This window comes from Microtus ochrogaster, chromosome 4 (genome assembly GCF_000317375.1).
Source record: "Microtus ochrogaster isolate Prairie Vole_2 chromosome 4, MicOch1.0, whole genome shotgun sequence".
NCBI lineage: Eukaryota > Metazoa > Chordata > Mammalia > Rodentia > Cricetidae > Microtus > Microtus ochrogaster.
In genome coordinates, this window is record NC_022011.1 from 64,321,165 (window position 1) to 64,336,866 (window position 15,702).

A 15,702-nucleotide genomic window follows, 5' to 3' on the forward strand; every position below is an offset into this window, starting at 1 on the left:
GCACACAGAGAGTTTCAACGGTCTTCAAGAAGGAGGTCATTTAAAGCTTACATCCAATCCCCAGGCCTATTTTCCAGTTCACACTCAAAACATCCTCTCTGTAAGACTCGAATCTTCTAAGCGACTGCTTCTGGAAAAAGACTAACGGAAGTGAGAGAGACATAAAGTCTCACTCCGAGTGAGACTCACTCATACCTTTCAGTATTTAAAAAGTTCTCGATTGTAGTCACCAATAAATTGAAAGGACTGTGCACACAGTAGGCAGAATATGTATGCCAGGGCCAGAAGTCAGGGCAAAGGTAGACCAATGAAGTCAATGATGAAGACACACTTTTTCTTTTTTAGCTTCAATAAATGGAAGTGACTGAGAACTGACCAGAGGGGACATTACTGCCAAGCCAGAGAAGCAGTCAAGGTCAGCAGAATTTTTCCTCTCTGCAGCTCCCTTTCTTTGGTAACAGAGATTTTTGAGAAACAAGTTTTTTTTTTTTTTTTTTTTTTTTTTTTTTTTTTTTTTTTTTTTTTTTTTAAGTCTGACTTAGATGTAGGCATGGAAGCTCCCAGTGCTGGGTTGGAACAGTGCTTTTATTTCCTTTAGTTCCTGACAACAGGAGTGAGTTACAAACATATTCAGTAAATGTCTGTGCTCCCAAAGCATTCAGCCAACTATCCCATGATGCCCATGCTCTTAAGCGTGTTCACTCACGTAGCAGCCTCTGACTTCCCCTCTGCTTTGTTCTTCTGAGAATTCTTTCTAAATAAGCGACTATACCAAAAAAGGTTTCTAAAGCCATTTTTTAAAGCCACAGGATGCAGTTTTTATATGAAATAGCTAAGAAATGTTGAACCATAGTTTTAAAAACGTGTAAACATTTTAGTTGAAGACAACCAACTGAACCGATGGGACCTATGCCCCCCCCCTCCTCTACCCCTCCCCTACTCTGTTCCATGTGTACCTGACAATCTTCATATCAGAATGGATGTCTGCATCCTCTTGTTCTGTATTGAGCAATGCCTCCATCATAAATGAGTCTAGTTTTGTTTTGTTTTGTTTTGCCTCCACTAAGTTGCAGTAGTTGGATCCTGAGCTAAGCCTGCTGCTGAACAAGAATATGCTTTGCAAGGGCATCTCTAGGTCCCCAGGTGACACACTAAGGTCACATTAGATCTCCTTGCCCAACCTAGGCCTGCACCATTCATTTCCACTATGAAAGACTTTCAGGGAATTCTGTTAACTTTTTACAGATTGGTTCTATCCACTATTGTGCCTTGTTTTGTATATGTCCAAATCACTGAAGTATGACCCATTTTCTTGTGTTTTTTTTTTAAACAATACATCAAAATCTTCTATACATAGATTCATCTTTTTCCAAGAAAGTATTGCCGAGACTCAAATTCTGAACTTTACTAGTTCCATAAATCTTAGTTCGGATTCTGCTGTCACCCGGAAGGAGCATAGCTAAACAGTGAAGAAGGAGGAAACATCCCAGGTAGACAGACATGGTTACTTTTTTATTTGAAGAAAACAAAACCGAAAACAAAAACACGTACGTTTTAATAAATACTGTGGAAACACTGACCAAACAAACATACAAAGTGACTTCAACATTAAAAAAAAAAAAAAAGAAAAGCAACAAAAAGTTCTGCTTTGTAACAGTTATATAACTTATTTTCTTTTTACAATATTTAAATACAGAAAGCACTTGCCAGCTATTTTGTAATACTGCCCAGAGCCTAACACCACGCCAGTCAAAGCACGCTGTGTTGGCGGAATGTCTGACTTCTATGGGAAATGATTGAAATGGCATTTTCTTGCAGAGACAAAGTGCTTGTAAGACACAGAACTGGGTGCTGTAATTATCTTAATCTCCCCTCCTGCCACAGTTTAATGGAAACACAGCTTCAGCACTTCAAGAAGGAAGCATCATCATTGGGGGGAAAAAACAAGCTTGTTTTCAGCAAGTACCACCTAGAAGAGGGTCCTGTCTGACATCCTCTCTGGAAGGAACTGCTCAACTGTTTTAAATGCTGATTCTCACTCTATTGAGTGTTGAACCTGGCCCCGCCTGAATCTGGTTAAGTGACGTTTAGCAGTCACTTGGGAAATGCTCTAGGCACATAGCAGGGCTGACATTATAGGCGGCTTTTTTTCTTTCTATCTGGGTTTTTCGAAATCTTGGGCACATGGGGCCTTTGTCAGGACAACGTTCATTTGAAGGAGGTGGCATAAGGCAACAGTTCACTATCTGCTGCCAGTCTGGGGGGCATAGCAGGTGCCAGAGCTTTTTGCTCTGTGTATCTGAAACATAACTTTCTCCCAGACATCCTCACTCACAAACTGTGCTCTCTGTGTCAATCCCTTCACCCTTTATCTCTCCTGGTGAAAACAGTATCCATCTGCTTCCTCTTTGAATTCACTCTATCACATCAAACCAAGACACTTTTTATTTGACTTCGCATTTTTTTTTATCAGCGATGGCAAAAAAAAAGAAAAACAAAACCACACACTCTCTTTTCTAAACAGCGCACAAAATATTACATTGAGCAATTTACCACTTGTTAATGACAACCACAAGGATGAACAGAACCATCAGACAGAATATAAAGCAACACTCTTTTTTTCTATTTGATCTATGTGATCTTCGCAGTGCTGGTCCACGCATCCCATAAAGCCGCGCTGAAGCCTCGCTTTCAAACCATCTCCCGCAGCCGCGACCTTCAGGAAGTCAAGAATCTCAAAGCCTCGTGAAGTTTTCCTCTCGAATCCCACGGGTCCCGATACAATTTCCATTTTAATGATGAGCTAGGAGGAAATTAGATCACATCCCCTAGAAAACTAAACGCTAAGGTCACAGTGCGAGTTCCCCGACGAGGACGGTATACTAATATATACTTTCTGAAAATGAGATTAAAACATCAGGGGAAAAAAAAATCAAATCGAAGTAGAGATCCATGAATAGGTTGTAACAAAAAACAGGAAAAAACAAAACCGAAAACAGGCAAGCACCATTCAGGGCATGGATTTTCTTCCCGGAGGTACTGGCGCTCCTCTTCCTCCAGCCCGTCTGTAGCTCCCTTTGTTTTTGGCATATTTGTCAAGCCACACTTCAAAACTCTGCAACATATTCACTTCTCACCACGCGGTCTACATGCCCCACCTAAGGACAAGAGTCCAAACACTGGGTATCCTTGCAAGGGCCTCCTAAGCCTGTGTCTATGTGACTTTGGCTGTGCACTTCATTGGACTCCATATTTCCGGTTTGCTCTTGGTTTTTATTTTTTTATTTTTTATCTTTTTTTTTTTTTTTTACACTAGATGCCCGCGTCCTCCTTGCAGAGGGCGAAACTTCACATCACCGTGCAGCTCTTGGCTTTGTCCTTTCTCAAGTCTGTAGCAACTGCTGAGAGTTCTGGCCGGCTAGGCATGTGTGAAATCCGCTTTGTGGCCCTCTGAGATTTGTTGCGCTTAACGTTTTTATTTGTCTTATTGACACACGCCAAGGTGGCGACGTGAAAAATGTCCCTGACGCTGTTTTCTGACTGTAACGCTGAGCATTCGATGTAAGTGGCCGCTCCGATCTGCTTGGCCATATTTGCTCCCTGTGAAGTATAAGAAAGAATTTCCATCAGCAGGGAGACTTTGGAGAGATGTCGGAAAGTGTTAAGACGCCACAAAACAATCTTACATGGGAAAATATCTAATATGCCAATTATTTAACAAATATGCCAAATATGGATTTCCCAAGTGGTGCAAAAAAACCTATTTTTTTTATTAATGAGCTACTCTGTAACTTTCTACATATTCAATATCCAATCCTAAGGCCCTTAGTTATGTTACTCAGTAGAAACTGCTCTAGCTCCCCACAGCTTCCAAAATACTGATTTGTCCAAACAGTAGAACCCTGGGCACCAAACTCCTGAAGGGAAGACTCAAAGAGACAACAGAGACACTAGGGTGTCATGTGACCCTCACTGCCACCTGGAACCAAGAAGTGAGTAACTCATAGGGCACAAGCAGGGCCACTGTGAAGCATAGTCTGATACTGAAACCATAAACGCTGTCTTCCACATAGATCTGACAAAGGTGCTTTGGCCCCCAGAGTCCATTCTGGTCCTTCACGAGGCTCTCATTCCTCTCTTACTATGAATGACCTTCAACCCCAGTCAACAGGCTATACAACACACAGGGCTGTTGAAAGTTAAGTAATCAGTGTCTATGATTATATTGAGTTTGTTAATAGGAAATGAAGAAGGAAGCTTGTGTTTAATTAGTAAGTAGATACCAAACTTCAGAGTGCCCGTGGATATAATAAGAAGGTGAGTATAGTCATTTTTTTCTTTAAGTTTTTTTTTTCTTGCTGGATACGGAACTCTAAGCCTTACTCTTGCTGGGCAAGCGCTCTACTACTGAGCTATATCCCCAGCCCTAAAACTGAAAACCTTAAATGATATATACCAAGTACAGCTGCAGATAGTTTGCCATGAACAATTTTAGAATCTGGTGGTGAGTTTTAGGAGAATGTTATTTTTAAACAGATTTTCTTTCCTTTGGGGCCGTCCATTCATGACGAACGTCCCAAAGGTGGCTGGCATCATGGGGTGGTTTACTTTATTAACAACTTGACTTAGGATTTTACTGGGCATCTGAGGACATTGACCTCTCTTCAAGAGAACCACTGATTTTGACCACATTCTCTCTTAAACGTGTTGAACTTTAATACCATTGGCGAACAAAAGCATCCAAGGGTATCAACAGTATATGCACCCTAATTCCTGATGGTTTTTACTACAGAATGGCAGAACATGTCAGATTTCAGCTGGCCAGTGTCTCACCTCTTGAAAAACTGCTACATTGTATTTATTACCAACAATATTCCCTTCCTTTCACTTTCGCTGAAAGGGGAACTTTTCTCCACTGACAGCACATACCTGATCATATGACACGGGTGTCTGCCGGTGATTTGAGAGCTCCACTAACGTACTGACGTCTGTCCGCAGGTCAGACTTACAGCCAACCAAAAGCATCTTGGTATTGGGACAGAACTCCTGGATTTCACCTTTCCACTAGGGAAGAGAAGAAAAAAAAAAGGAAATTTAACAAAGTACTGACATGCATACAATGAAAACAACAATTTTCTCACTGGCAGACGTTGGAATGCAACTTCAAATGAAGAAGCAAGCTGGTATTTAATTAGTAAGCAGATACCAAACTGTAGAGTGCCTGTGTATATTGCTTTCTATTCTGTGTGACTCACTGGTTCCTCCCACAATGAATGTATTGGGAATCAACAGAAGGTGGCTTCAACAATGTCTTAATTATGGAGGGATTTAAAAGACAAAAGCACCTTAATAATGACATATCGAAATGCATGACTACATCCTCGGATATGCTGAGTTTCTCATTACCAGGTGGAAGGCTGGGCATAAGAATTAGCCCACATCAGCAAAAGGATGCATTTCACAGACTCCACCATGAAAGACTGGGCCATGCTACCATGTGCTGGAAGTTAGAAGTATCTGGCCTATGATTAGTAAAGCAGAATGTGCCTCAAGGAGCTTCCACTCAAGTGGCTGAATGGACGCAGACCGTAGCTCACGCAGAGAACTAGTAAAGGACAGCAGCTAGTTTTGTAGCCCATAGGACTGGGATTTTATTTTTTTAACTGTTAAGCACTGCTGTCACGTCTACAATTTAACTATTTCCTGTCCTAACCGGAATTAGAACTTCCAGAAGTCCCTGGCACAGAGTCCAGCTGTTTCTTTTACAGCAAGTAAATGACTTTTCATGACTTTGCATTTTCTAACTTGAGTTCTCCATCATCAGGATGGGAGCCAAGCACCCCAAGAAAATCACTGCTCCCAGAGATAAGGGGCTAGAGAGCCCGAGATCCCTCTGCACGCATCCACAGAAGTCTTTTGTGCTCTGTGAAGTATTGTAATGATGCTAAAGATGTAGCTACATCTCTCTGAGGATTCAGAGAGCAGAGGGGACAATAACGTTTTCTAAGTGTAATACCAGAGATTGGGACATTCTGGGAGAGTGATGTAAGAGGCCACCGGAGGAGAAGGCCTTGAGTCTCAAGGTGTAGCATAGGCAACAGCATCTAGTACCAAGAACCCCAGAACAATGGAGGGCAGTAACCCAGAGTGCCTGGTCTGTCCTCTGAGGTTTGCTCTTTCTTCCCTCCCACTATTATTTAAGAGTCTCTATCTACCACATGCTCCTAAAAAGTTATCAAAACAAAATAAGAAATCTTTTCTACCTTAAGTCACTCTGAACTCTCCAATGTTAATGGACTTCAAGACTCGATTAAGGTAGATGAAGTTACCATGAGCCTTAAGCCGCACACAAGCGTAAAATGCTTGTATTAATGTCACTATTTGTTTGGTCTTAAGTAACAAAGCAAATTAGGACATGAGAAAAGCTTTCTGTCATAAATTATGTATAACCCAATACTACATCAAGTACAAACTCCAGTAAATAAGAGCCTCTTTCATCTTCAGACTCAGCCAGGCACGTCGTTACATTGTTATGAGTTGTGTGATCTTTCTGGCTTCCCCCTGTACTTGTTTACAGGTTGTGGAAACAGGGAAGGTGTATTCCTAACAGATTTCAGCAAAAGTCAACCTATGCTTCATATATTCCTCTGAATGGAAAGGAGCAAAAAACTAAAAAAAAAAAAAAAAAAAAAAAAAAACCTTCAATCTATGAAGAGTGCAGAGGCGCTGAACTGCTGGCGAGGTCTGGGTGGTGGTGGCGCACACCTTTAATCCCAGCACTCGGGAGGCAGAGGCAGGCGGATCTCTGTGAGTTTGAGGTCAGCCTGGTCTACAAGAGCTAGTTCCAGGACAGGTTCCAAAGCTACAGAGAAACCCTGTCTCAAACAAAACAAAACAAAATAGCCAAGACATCTAGACAGGTGCCTCTTATTTTCCTCCTCCTCACCCTGACCAGGCCCCAGGAATCCACTGACACTCTTCGCTCTCAGACACCTCTGCCGTACACAGAGAAGAGGGGTAGTGCAGCTAGAGTCTCGCTCTCAAACCCCACAGCACCCACAAGAGTGGGTGACTAGTATGCTGCCCCATCTACAAGCACTTACGACCATCAAGAACTACCAAAGAACAAAGCCTAGATTACTGCAGGCCAAGCAGACTTCCTGCCTCCACTGGACTCTGTGAAACTCCTTGACAACAAGTTCCTATAACTACCCTGGGGGCCAAGTCCACCAAAGGTAGAGCATCAGCCCTGAACACATACACAATGGCCTTCGTAGGCCTCAAGACCCAACTGCAACAGGTACCATCCCTCTTAGCCCTGGTTCCTTCTGTCCATAGCTTCTGCTAGTTCCGCCTCCACCTACAGGATCTGATCCACCTTTGCTTCCAGAAACCAGGGCTCTGTGATAACATACATGTTTGGCATAACTGATGGTTTACTAGCATTTGGTATGCACCTGATTATAATTCACACTGTGTCACGTCTAGGGACAAGCCCTATTACACATATTTCTCTTATACTAACTTCAACAAATTACTGAAATACAACTGCCTTGTCAAAATAACTCCTATTGAATTAAGGTCCATATCTGAATTGAGGTCAACATCAGACACATAAGGGACAGTATGGCAAATGAACAGAAGGCTCAGGTAAAACGTTCTTGTAGATCTACACCATTTCCTCCCCAAAAACAAACAATGGAAGATCATAAAAAGCATTTTGTTCTGAGCTTTAAGAAGCAGATTAACGTCCCAAACCCGTGACATTCATGTGTGGGAACCTTGTTGTGGTGTGGAAGTTCCCAGGGTTTCATCAGAGAACATAAGGCAAAAGTTCAGACTGGGCACTTACCTTTTTTAAGACACTGTCCAGAGTCTCCGGTCTACTGACGTCAAAACAGATGAGCACAGCATCAGAATCCGGGTAGGAGAGGGGACGGACGTTGTCGTAGTAAGGAGAACCTAAGAAACAAAACACACAGGTCTCAGACAAAAACCTCCATCATCTCTCAAGTATTAACTCTACCCTCGGAGACAAACCCCTTCCCCATGATCATGTAACACCTGCTGTACTCATCCATTCCTGACCCTCACACATACCCCTTCTTGTGAAGAAATGCAAACACGTACACAAAAGATAGCTTCATCCACTTGTACTAGAAGATGAGAGCGTCCTTCCTATGCGTGGGACTCCAGTTCCTGGGAAGGTCAGGAACTTAAGGTACAAATTGATAGAGTTCAAGAATTAGCGTCAGAGGGAACCTAGGTGAAGCGGGGAGGGTGTGGGACCAAGGGATCTTGAGCACAACGCCATTCTCACCACTCAACGGGGAGAAGCCCGCGCTTTAGGACTGGGTGAGCCTCTGATTCTTCAATCCTAAGATGAAGAGAGTGACAACCTATATCCGTGGGATCTGAGCAAACCCAGGTGGCCGCTGGAATTTAGGGAGAGATGCAGAGATGCGTACATATTAACCAGACGCATTGTGACTGTGCTATCGCTGTGGTCAAAGGCTAGGGGGCAGCGGCCACCAGAAATGGAGCTACTTCCTGGGAAAAAGATCCAACCTGAAGATTAGTCCCATAGTTGAATGGGGGTGAGTGGGGGAGGGAGGAAGAAGGCAAGATTGACGATGTACAGAGAGCCATAGCAAGGCACACGGGTGTCACTCTGTCTCCGGTTACAAGGCTGGCTAAGCCATTGACCTTTGAGCTTGCTTACACTTAACCCCAAGCCCTGTGTAAGTTTGTTTCCTGCTACAACCAAGAATGTCATAAATGCCATGTTTGGACAATGTGACCTTTTCCGCACAGTTCTACTTGCCACATGACAGCAGGACATAATCCAAGAACCTGGCCTTGATGAAACCCAAAGTCCTCTAAAAGTGCAAGTCCACACCCAATCAGCCGAACCACAGAACTTTCTGGTCATTTAGAACTTTCTTTTTCAGGCACCTTTATGAATTCCAAGTGCTGGGAATTCACGCAAGGCCAATAATTATGAATTATGAAATCGTTTGACTATAAAGTTGAAGATAACTTATCAGTTGCTGCTTGGATGAACCGAGTTCCATCACACAGCCCTTTCGCAGACAACACGGAAACCATTTACTTGGCAAATGCAAATACATTCAAACTTCTTTGAATTTAGTTTTGACATAATTTTGCATTTCTGGCAGAAAAAAACATAGCATGTATTCCCTAAGTCAAAACTTCAGTAGTCAAAGTCAAAATGAGGAAGGGGGAGGGGGGACACTTTCAAAAAAAAAAAAAAATAAGCCATTTGTAGGCCTGGTGGAAAAGGTTCTAACAAGCAGGAGGATTACAGGTGTGAGGATGCCTGAGTGGATTGAGCTGGTCTCACTCCACACGAGGACACTGGTATCTCCATATTAGTTCTCCATGGAGCAGCTCCGTGATACCGTGTCCCAAGGAAAAAGTACAAGGACAACAGACCTCCTGGAGTCTGTTCTTGTGTCATAGAAGTGAGTGTAGTTGGTGCAGGTGTTCTGAGCCCTGGGCACTCACTGCAAACCCTGGCCGCAGTGTGCCTGCTTCATTAGATGTTTTAGAGATGGAGAACGTGAGTCTGCTGAGCTAGGAACAAGGAGGACGTTCTAGGGGTCAGGAGGGAAAGTGCCACCAAGGAAGGCAGTCTAAGAAGTTCTCAGGGAAGGCAGCAGCTTCCCACTGGCTGCTGGAAGGCGGAAGTGAGCTAACAAAGCCTGCGCGAGAAGGTACTTTCCCACAGTTAGAGTCCTGAACCGAACAAGTCTTGTCACTTGAAATAGCAAGATGCACAAAAAAAAAAAAAAAAAAAGAGGCCGTTGCTAAAAATGGTCACCCTTTCAGCCACTTGAAGAAATTCGAGGTGATGAGAATAATTCACTTGAGTTCAGTTTAAGCTTTTCTTGAGAGGGGAGACTTTACTAGAGTAAAATACGAATATATTGCTGTTTTACATTAGTTCTGCAGTTCTGGCTCCTTCCACTGTAACTTTCCTTGTTTGTTTGTCCAAAGTCTAAGTTCCATCCAGCTCTGGCTGTAAGCATTAGAATATCTCTTTTCTGATAGGCAGCCACAAAAATCCCAGACAGGACGGGAAGAAGAAGAAAATTCAAACGAAGACAGAGGAGCCTCTCTTCTCCTCTTCAAAGCTAGATTAAATGACCTGACCCGACCCATACAGTCAGGGCCAGCCTGTGTCAGCGGAACAGGTGTCAGAAAGCTCAGGTCTCATGCTTTCCAGGCTCCAGGCTTATGGGACAGGACTAGCATCCGCAGGTGCCAGGCTCCCTCAGGACAGGATGCTGCAGGCACTGTGCGGCAGAGCCGGGCTATTGTCCAGGACAATGGAGACCATCTTGTCCAAAGGTGACTGAAGAAAGTCAAAGGGGCAAAACTAATTTAATTAAACTTGGGACTGCTGGGAAAATCCAGAGAGCCGGGTTGCAACATTCCAGTCACCATGTGGCTGCAGAGAACACCCTACCCTTTGTGGGCCGTTTCCCCTCCCCCACCCGTCTTAAGGCCACAAAGGGATCTGGCTTTGTGTGCTCTGCCCTCTGTCACAGGCAGGGGATTGCTTGCTTATGAAAAAGGAAAAAAGAAAGGAAGAAAGAAAGAAAGAAAGAAAGAAAGAAAGAAAGAAAGAAAGAAAGAGAGAAAAGAAAGGAAAAGAAACCAAGGCAGCTTTTGTGCTCAGTGGCTATATGCAAATAAGTGAGAAATTTACCCTCTTGATTGACTTTAAAAGAAAACAGTTCTCTTCACGTCAACCAGGATTCTCCTGGGCGCCTGTTTCTGCTTTTGTTTGCATTTGGCTTCGCAGTTTGGATGAAAATACATATGTAGTGTAACACTCCATGAGAAAGCAGCCACTGAGCTCGGAGGTGAAGCGGGAACTCTGAATTCCCTTTAATAAGGTCTAATTACGAGCAGCACTTTGATCTGAGCCTCGTTCAACCCCCCGACAGTAAACAAGGCAGCTTTTTGATCAACAAGTGCCCAGGGGCACTAATAAAACGGATCCCAAAATTCATTAGTCATAACTGTAATGTGACCACCAACGAGAACAGGAGATGTGATAATCGATGTTTTTTGAGAGCTTACAGTCAATTTCTTTTTTGGGAAGACAAAACTATTGTTTCCTTTTCAGAATAAGAAAGTGAACGATAGGATTGCAGAACCGGCCTAACAGGAAATGTCTAACAGCTCATTGGGTAAGAGGATCCTTTCTTCTGTGTTCTTCCCTATAGGGCCCTGCAATCGCACAAGGGGAGTAGGCATGTGTGGGAGGAATCCTAGGAATGCCCTGTCAACTGAGGAGGCCGGAAGACAGGAGAGACTCCAGAAGAAGGAGTGGAGAGTAAGCCAGGAAGTGAGACCACTGCCAGCCCATGACTCCTGTAGCCTGCTGCATCACCCGAGAACCCCGGGAAGGCAGGCTTCCAGAAAGACTCATTTCTGAGTGCATCAGGCACTAACTGAACGTGTCTTCTGGAGTGCTAAATGGTCCTGATGTTACGGGCAGTCTGTTCTTCAATACCTAAGAATGGACTATAGTTAAAGCCCAATAAACCTAGATTATGAAGCTTTGCTTGTCAAGTCAAACTTTCTCTGCATATGGAATAAGCTTCAGGCAGAGGGACCTTTTCAGGGCAGCATTTCCTTAAAGACAGCACTGTTCTTTTTTTTTGTTTTTTTTTAAAATTAATTAATTAATTTATTTAAGGATTTCTGCCTCCTCCCTGCCACCGCCTCCCATTTCCCTCCCCCTCCCTCATCAGCTCGAAGAGCAATCAGGGTTCCCTGACCTGTGGGAAGCCCAAGGACCGCCCACCTCTATCCAGGTCTAGTAAGGTGAGCATCCAAACTGCCTAGGCTCCCCCAAAGCCAGTACGTGCAATAGGTTCAAAACCCACTGCCATTGTTCTTGAGTTCTCAGTAGTCCTCATTGTCCTATTAACCTTCATCAGGCGATGAAATGAGACAGAGACAGAGACCCACATGGGAGCACCGGACAGAAATCTTAAGGTCCAAATCAGGAGCAGAAGGAGAGGGAGCAAGAGCAAGGAACTCAGGACCGCGAGGGGTGCACCCACACACTGAGACAATGGGGAGGTTCTATCGGGAACTCACCAAGGCCAGCTGGCCTGGGTCTGAAAAAGCATGGGATAAAACCAGACAGCACTGTTCTTAAGGTCCTTGTTAAGTAAGTAACCTTCCAGTCTCTCCATAGGGAAACGTCAGGGAGCTGTATTAACTTCGTGTAAAGATAGAACTGGGCTATATGTGAAACAAGTGTCTCATCCTGTCCACCCCCACCAGCCAGCTGAAAGACCTTATCCAGGCATAGATTAGAACAAGCCTGCTTGCTTTGGGGGCTCTTCATTGTCCAAGTTTGGCAAACACCGACAAAGTTCCGAAAGACTTTTGCAATGGCGCGTCTATACACCCTTGTCTTCAAGATCATCAATTTGGGGTGAGAGGCAAGTTTCCAGCCCAAGAATAGTCACCCAGTGCCTCACCTTGAAACTCCCTCTTCAGACACATACCTGCCTGCTGAAGTCACCCCACTGCGGAGGTGCGGCACGCCATATATGTACATAACTAAACGCATGTGGAAGAAGAGGTATGCCTGAAAGGGAGGCGAAACCAGTTCAAGCGCTGAAGCTTTAGAACAGTCTGCAAACTGGGAATCCTTCTTACTGGGCATTTTCAAAGCATAACCCCTTACCCAGGAAGTAAGATGGACGCTCTCCCTTAAATAAATTCCTACCAAAAGCAAGATGTTGGGAATAGTGGGTGTTTGGGGCAGAAAAAAAAAATACAGTAAGTTGTAGTTCTTTTAGTGTTAACCAAGGGCACATGGGTAAGGAAGCAAGCCCCATGGGGGCTATCACCAGAGGGGATGCCATAGGAGAGCAGCAGGCTCAGGAATGGGAGTCAAGTCCAAACAAGACCTTGAGACTCTGTTTCAGTGTAATGTTCTGCTGAATCCTTCCCCCAAATGACTGTATCACAGACATCAACACCCCCAAAATGCCACCACCACCCTGCGCGTTAATGATATTTTGTTCATGTCTTCTACTGAATCAGACTCTTGGAGATTATGAGGAGATCTTAGGAGAACATGTAGGCAGTTCTGTGTGCTCTAATTCTGCGGGCTGTACTACACAAGTACACAACTGGATATAAGCTCAGAGGGGTAAAACTGACATCGCTATTTGAGGACTCTAAGTAGCATTTTGATAGTAATTCTCAATCTCGAGATACTTGAAAATAATAGGAATCCTCCCCTTTGACTGATATTGTATCCACAATGAATCAGATCTTGATCTTGATGGGGTAAGATTATGTAAGTTTTTGGTTTTTTTTTTTTGATTTTTGAGACAGGGTTTCTCCGTAGCTTTTTTGGTTCCTGTCCTGGAACTAGCTCTTGTAGACCAGGCTGGCCTCGAACTCACAGAGATCCGCCTGCCTCTGCCTCCCAAGTGCTGGGATTAAAGGCGTGCGCCACCACCGCCTGGCTGATTATGTAAGTTTTAAAAAGTCACATTATCATTCAATTCAGACTAAAGTCATTTTGTTTCCATGGCTATGCAAGAGTGATTATCTATCTTAGCATGGAGTCCCTCAAGTGCGTTCACTTTCCACATGCTATAACATTAGGCTTGTGTTCCTAAACCACTGTGCTCAACACCTGCCCAAACTTTGGAAGTAGCTTGCTTTCTGTGTTGGAAAAGTATGAATTTTGGCCAAAAAAGGACTCTCTGAATGTTGCCAATATGTTTAAACCAGAAGACATTTCAAGGATATAAAAAAAAAAGACAGAGGCCCAGCTGATTCATTTGGCACACCCTACCATGCATCATGAGCTACGTGGAGAAACTGGGGGTCCATGGTGTCCCATTTCCATGCAAGAGAAACTACTATTAATGAAGAAACACTTGGTTATGTCAGGAGCGTTAGAGTGACCCATCTGGACACCTTGCTCAAATGTGCAACTTAGGAAAAGCCAAACTGGAAAAAGAAGCTGGCATTGAATGGGGTAGGGGAGAGAAAAAAAAAGAAGTCTAGAGATAGATGAAGATTTGCCTCCAGTCAAGTTGTGTCTAACCCTAGCCCACAGTTCAGTGTAGGAAGTCTCAGTTTTTTTTAACAGCTGGGCATGATTTAGACACCCTAGGTCCCAAGGATCATCATGACTCAGAAAAATACCTGGTTCTATGGAGTGTGTTCTGCTGTTCAGATCAAAACCATTTTCTGATGAGTCTGTAAACTCTTTAGCCTATCCTGAATTCTTAGCTACCTGTGAGACACTCAGGTTGGAAATCTCCACTTTGACAATCTGGGTTTTCCCTGACCACCATTAAGTGTGCGCATGTTTTAAAGAGCAGGGGACTTTGAGGAATTTGGGGGAGCTGAGTCAACTTGTGGAGGAGAGCTGGAATTATGGGAGCTTTAATAGACAGAAAGACCTGAGTTTGGGGCTTGGACTTGGCACAGGCATCCAACGCCTCTTGAGTCTTGTTGCTGCAGGTGAACCCACCATTCCCACCGAGGTGCCTCTTCCTGTAACCATGGTTTCCATGTTCCTGTTTGACTATGGAGAGTTCATAAAAGATGCCCTGGGAAGGATTCCTCATCATGTTGAAGTCCACACACATTTGCTCCTGGCGGCACCCCATACTTTCTCTGGGCTTTTCATTTGGTTTCTTACTTTACCCTGGAGGAAGTGTGGGTATTTTAAATTTCCACCTATAACCACAGAATTTTTGTTTTGTCTTGTCACCCTATAGAATGGAAGTAGCCTGAGGACAGGAGACAGCCTGCCCCTCCCCCGTCTCAGATCAGCAGGGCTGGCAGATGGCAAACCTATTTTACAATCACAGCTTCATATCATGCCCAGATGTGCTCATTTATATTTTAAATCACACACACAAAAAAATGAATAAGCAGTCTCCTTTTAAATTGCTTCCCTTGGTTAATACAAGATGAGTCTCCAAAAACGGTTGAAGCATTCCCATTCTTGCCAGGGAATATTTCGTTAGGGTACTTGCCATCAAGACTGGCCTTGGAATTTGATGCAAAAGTTGAAATATACCTTTTTTTTGTTAGATTTGTGTTTATTCTGAAGGCTGTCTTCAAAGTAAAGTAACTAAGATTTTTATCTGTTGCTCCGAATATAAAATGTGGGGAATAAGGTCTTTTTTTTAAAAAAAAAAAAAAATAATACTAGAAACAAATATAGGAAGTGTTAACTTTAGCATTCAGAACCAGAAAGGTGTTCATAGCATATTAAGATTCAAAAGAGTTTTCACAGGGCAATAACACAGTTATTAACCGGGAATCAGCAGTTGAGTCGAATACGTTAATAGTATGCCTTAAATAAAATGTGTATTAACTTGCCCTGGTTCAAAGCTGACATGAATGGCTATTACTCCCTAAATCACATATGCGGAAATTACCCTGCAATCTAGTTCTAGGAAAAGATACGGTGATCTTTACGTGACAAACTTTCTATTATTAGCAGACATTTGGCTTCATGTTACAAATTGCTTCAATGTTTGGCAAGCGTAGCAGATTTTTTAGAACTACTTTGGTTTCACTTCTTACTTTAAAATACCAAAACTCTCTTCTCTCTTCTCTCTTCTCTCTTCTCTCTCTCTCTCTCTCTCTCTCTCTCTCTCTCTCTCT

General features: G+C 43.4%; 1 protein-coding gene across 1 annotated transcript in view; it reads right to left on the reverse strand.

The window, feature by feature from the left end:
- Positions 1 to 1,491: 1,491 nt before the first annotated feature.
- Rnd3 (Rho family GTPase 3) overlaps positions 1,492 to 15,702 on the reverse strand; it is a 19,270-nt gene continuing 5,059 nt past the window's right edge. The window contains exons 3-5 of the mRNA XM_005346397.3: positions 7,853 to 7,962; positions 4,930 to 5,064; positions 1,492 to 3,600 (exon numbers count right to left, since the gene is read on the reverse strand). Coding sequence (XP_005346454.1) covers positions 3,349 to 3,600; positions 4,930 to 5,064; positions 7,853 to 7,962 — 497 coding nt within the window. The 3' untranslated portion in view covers positions 1,492 to 3,348. The remainder of the gene's footprint in view (positions 3,601 to 4,929; positions 5,065 to 7,852; positions 7,963 to 15,702) is intronic.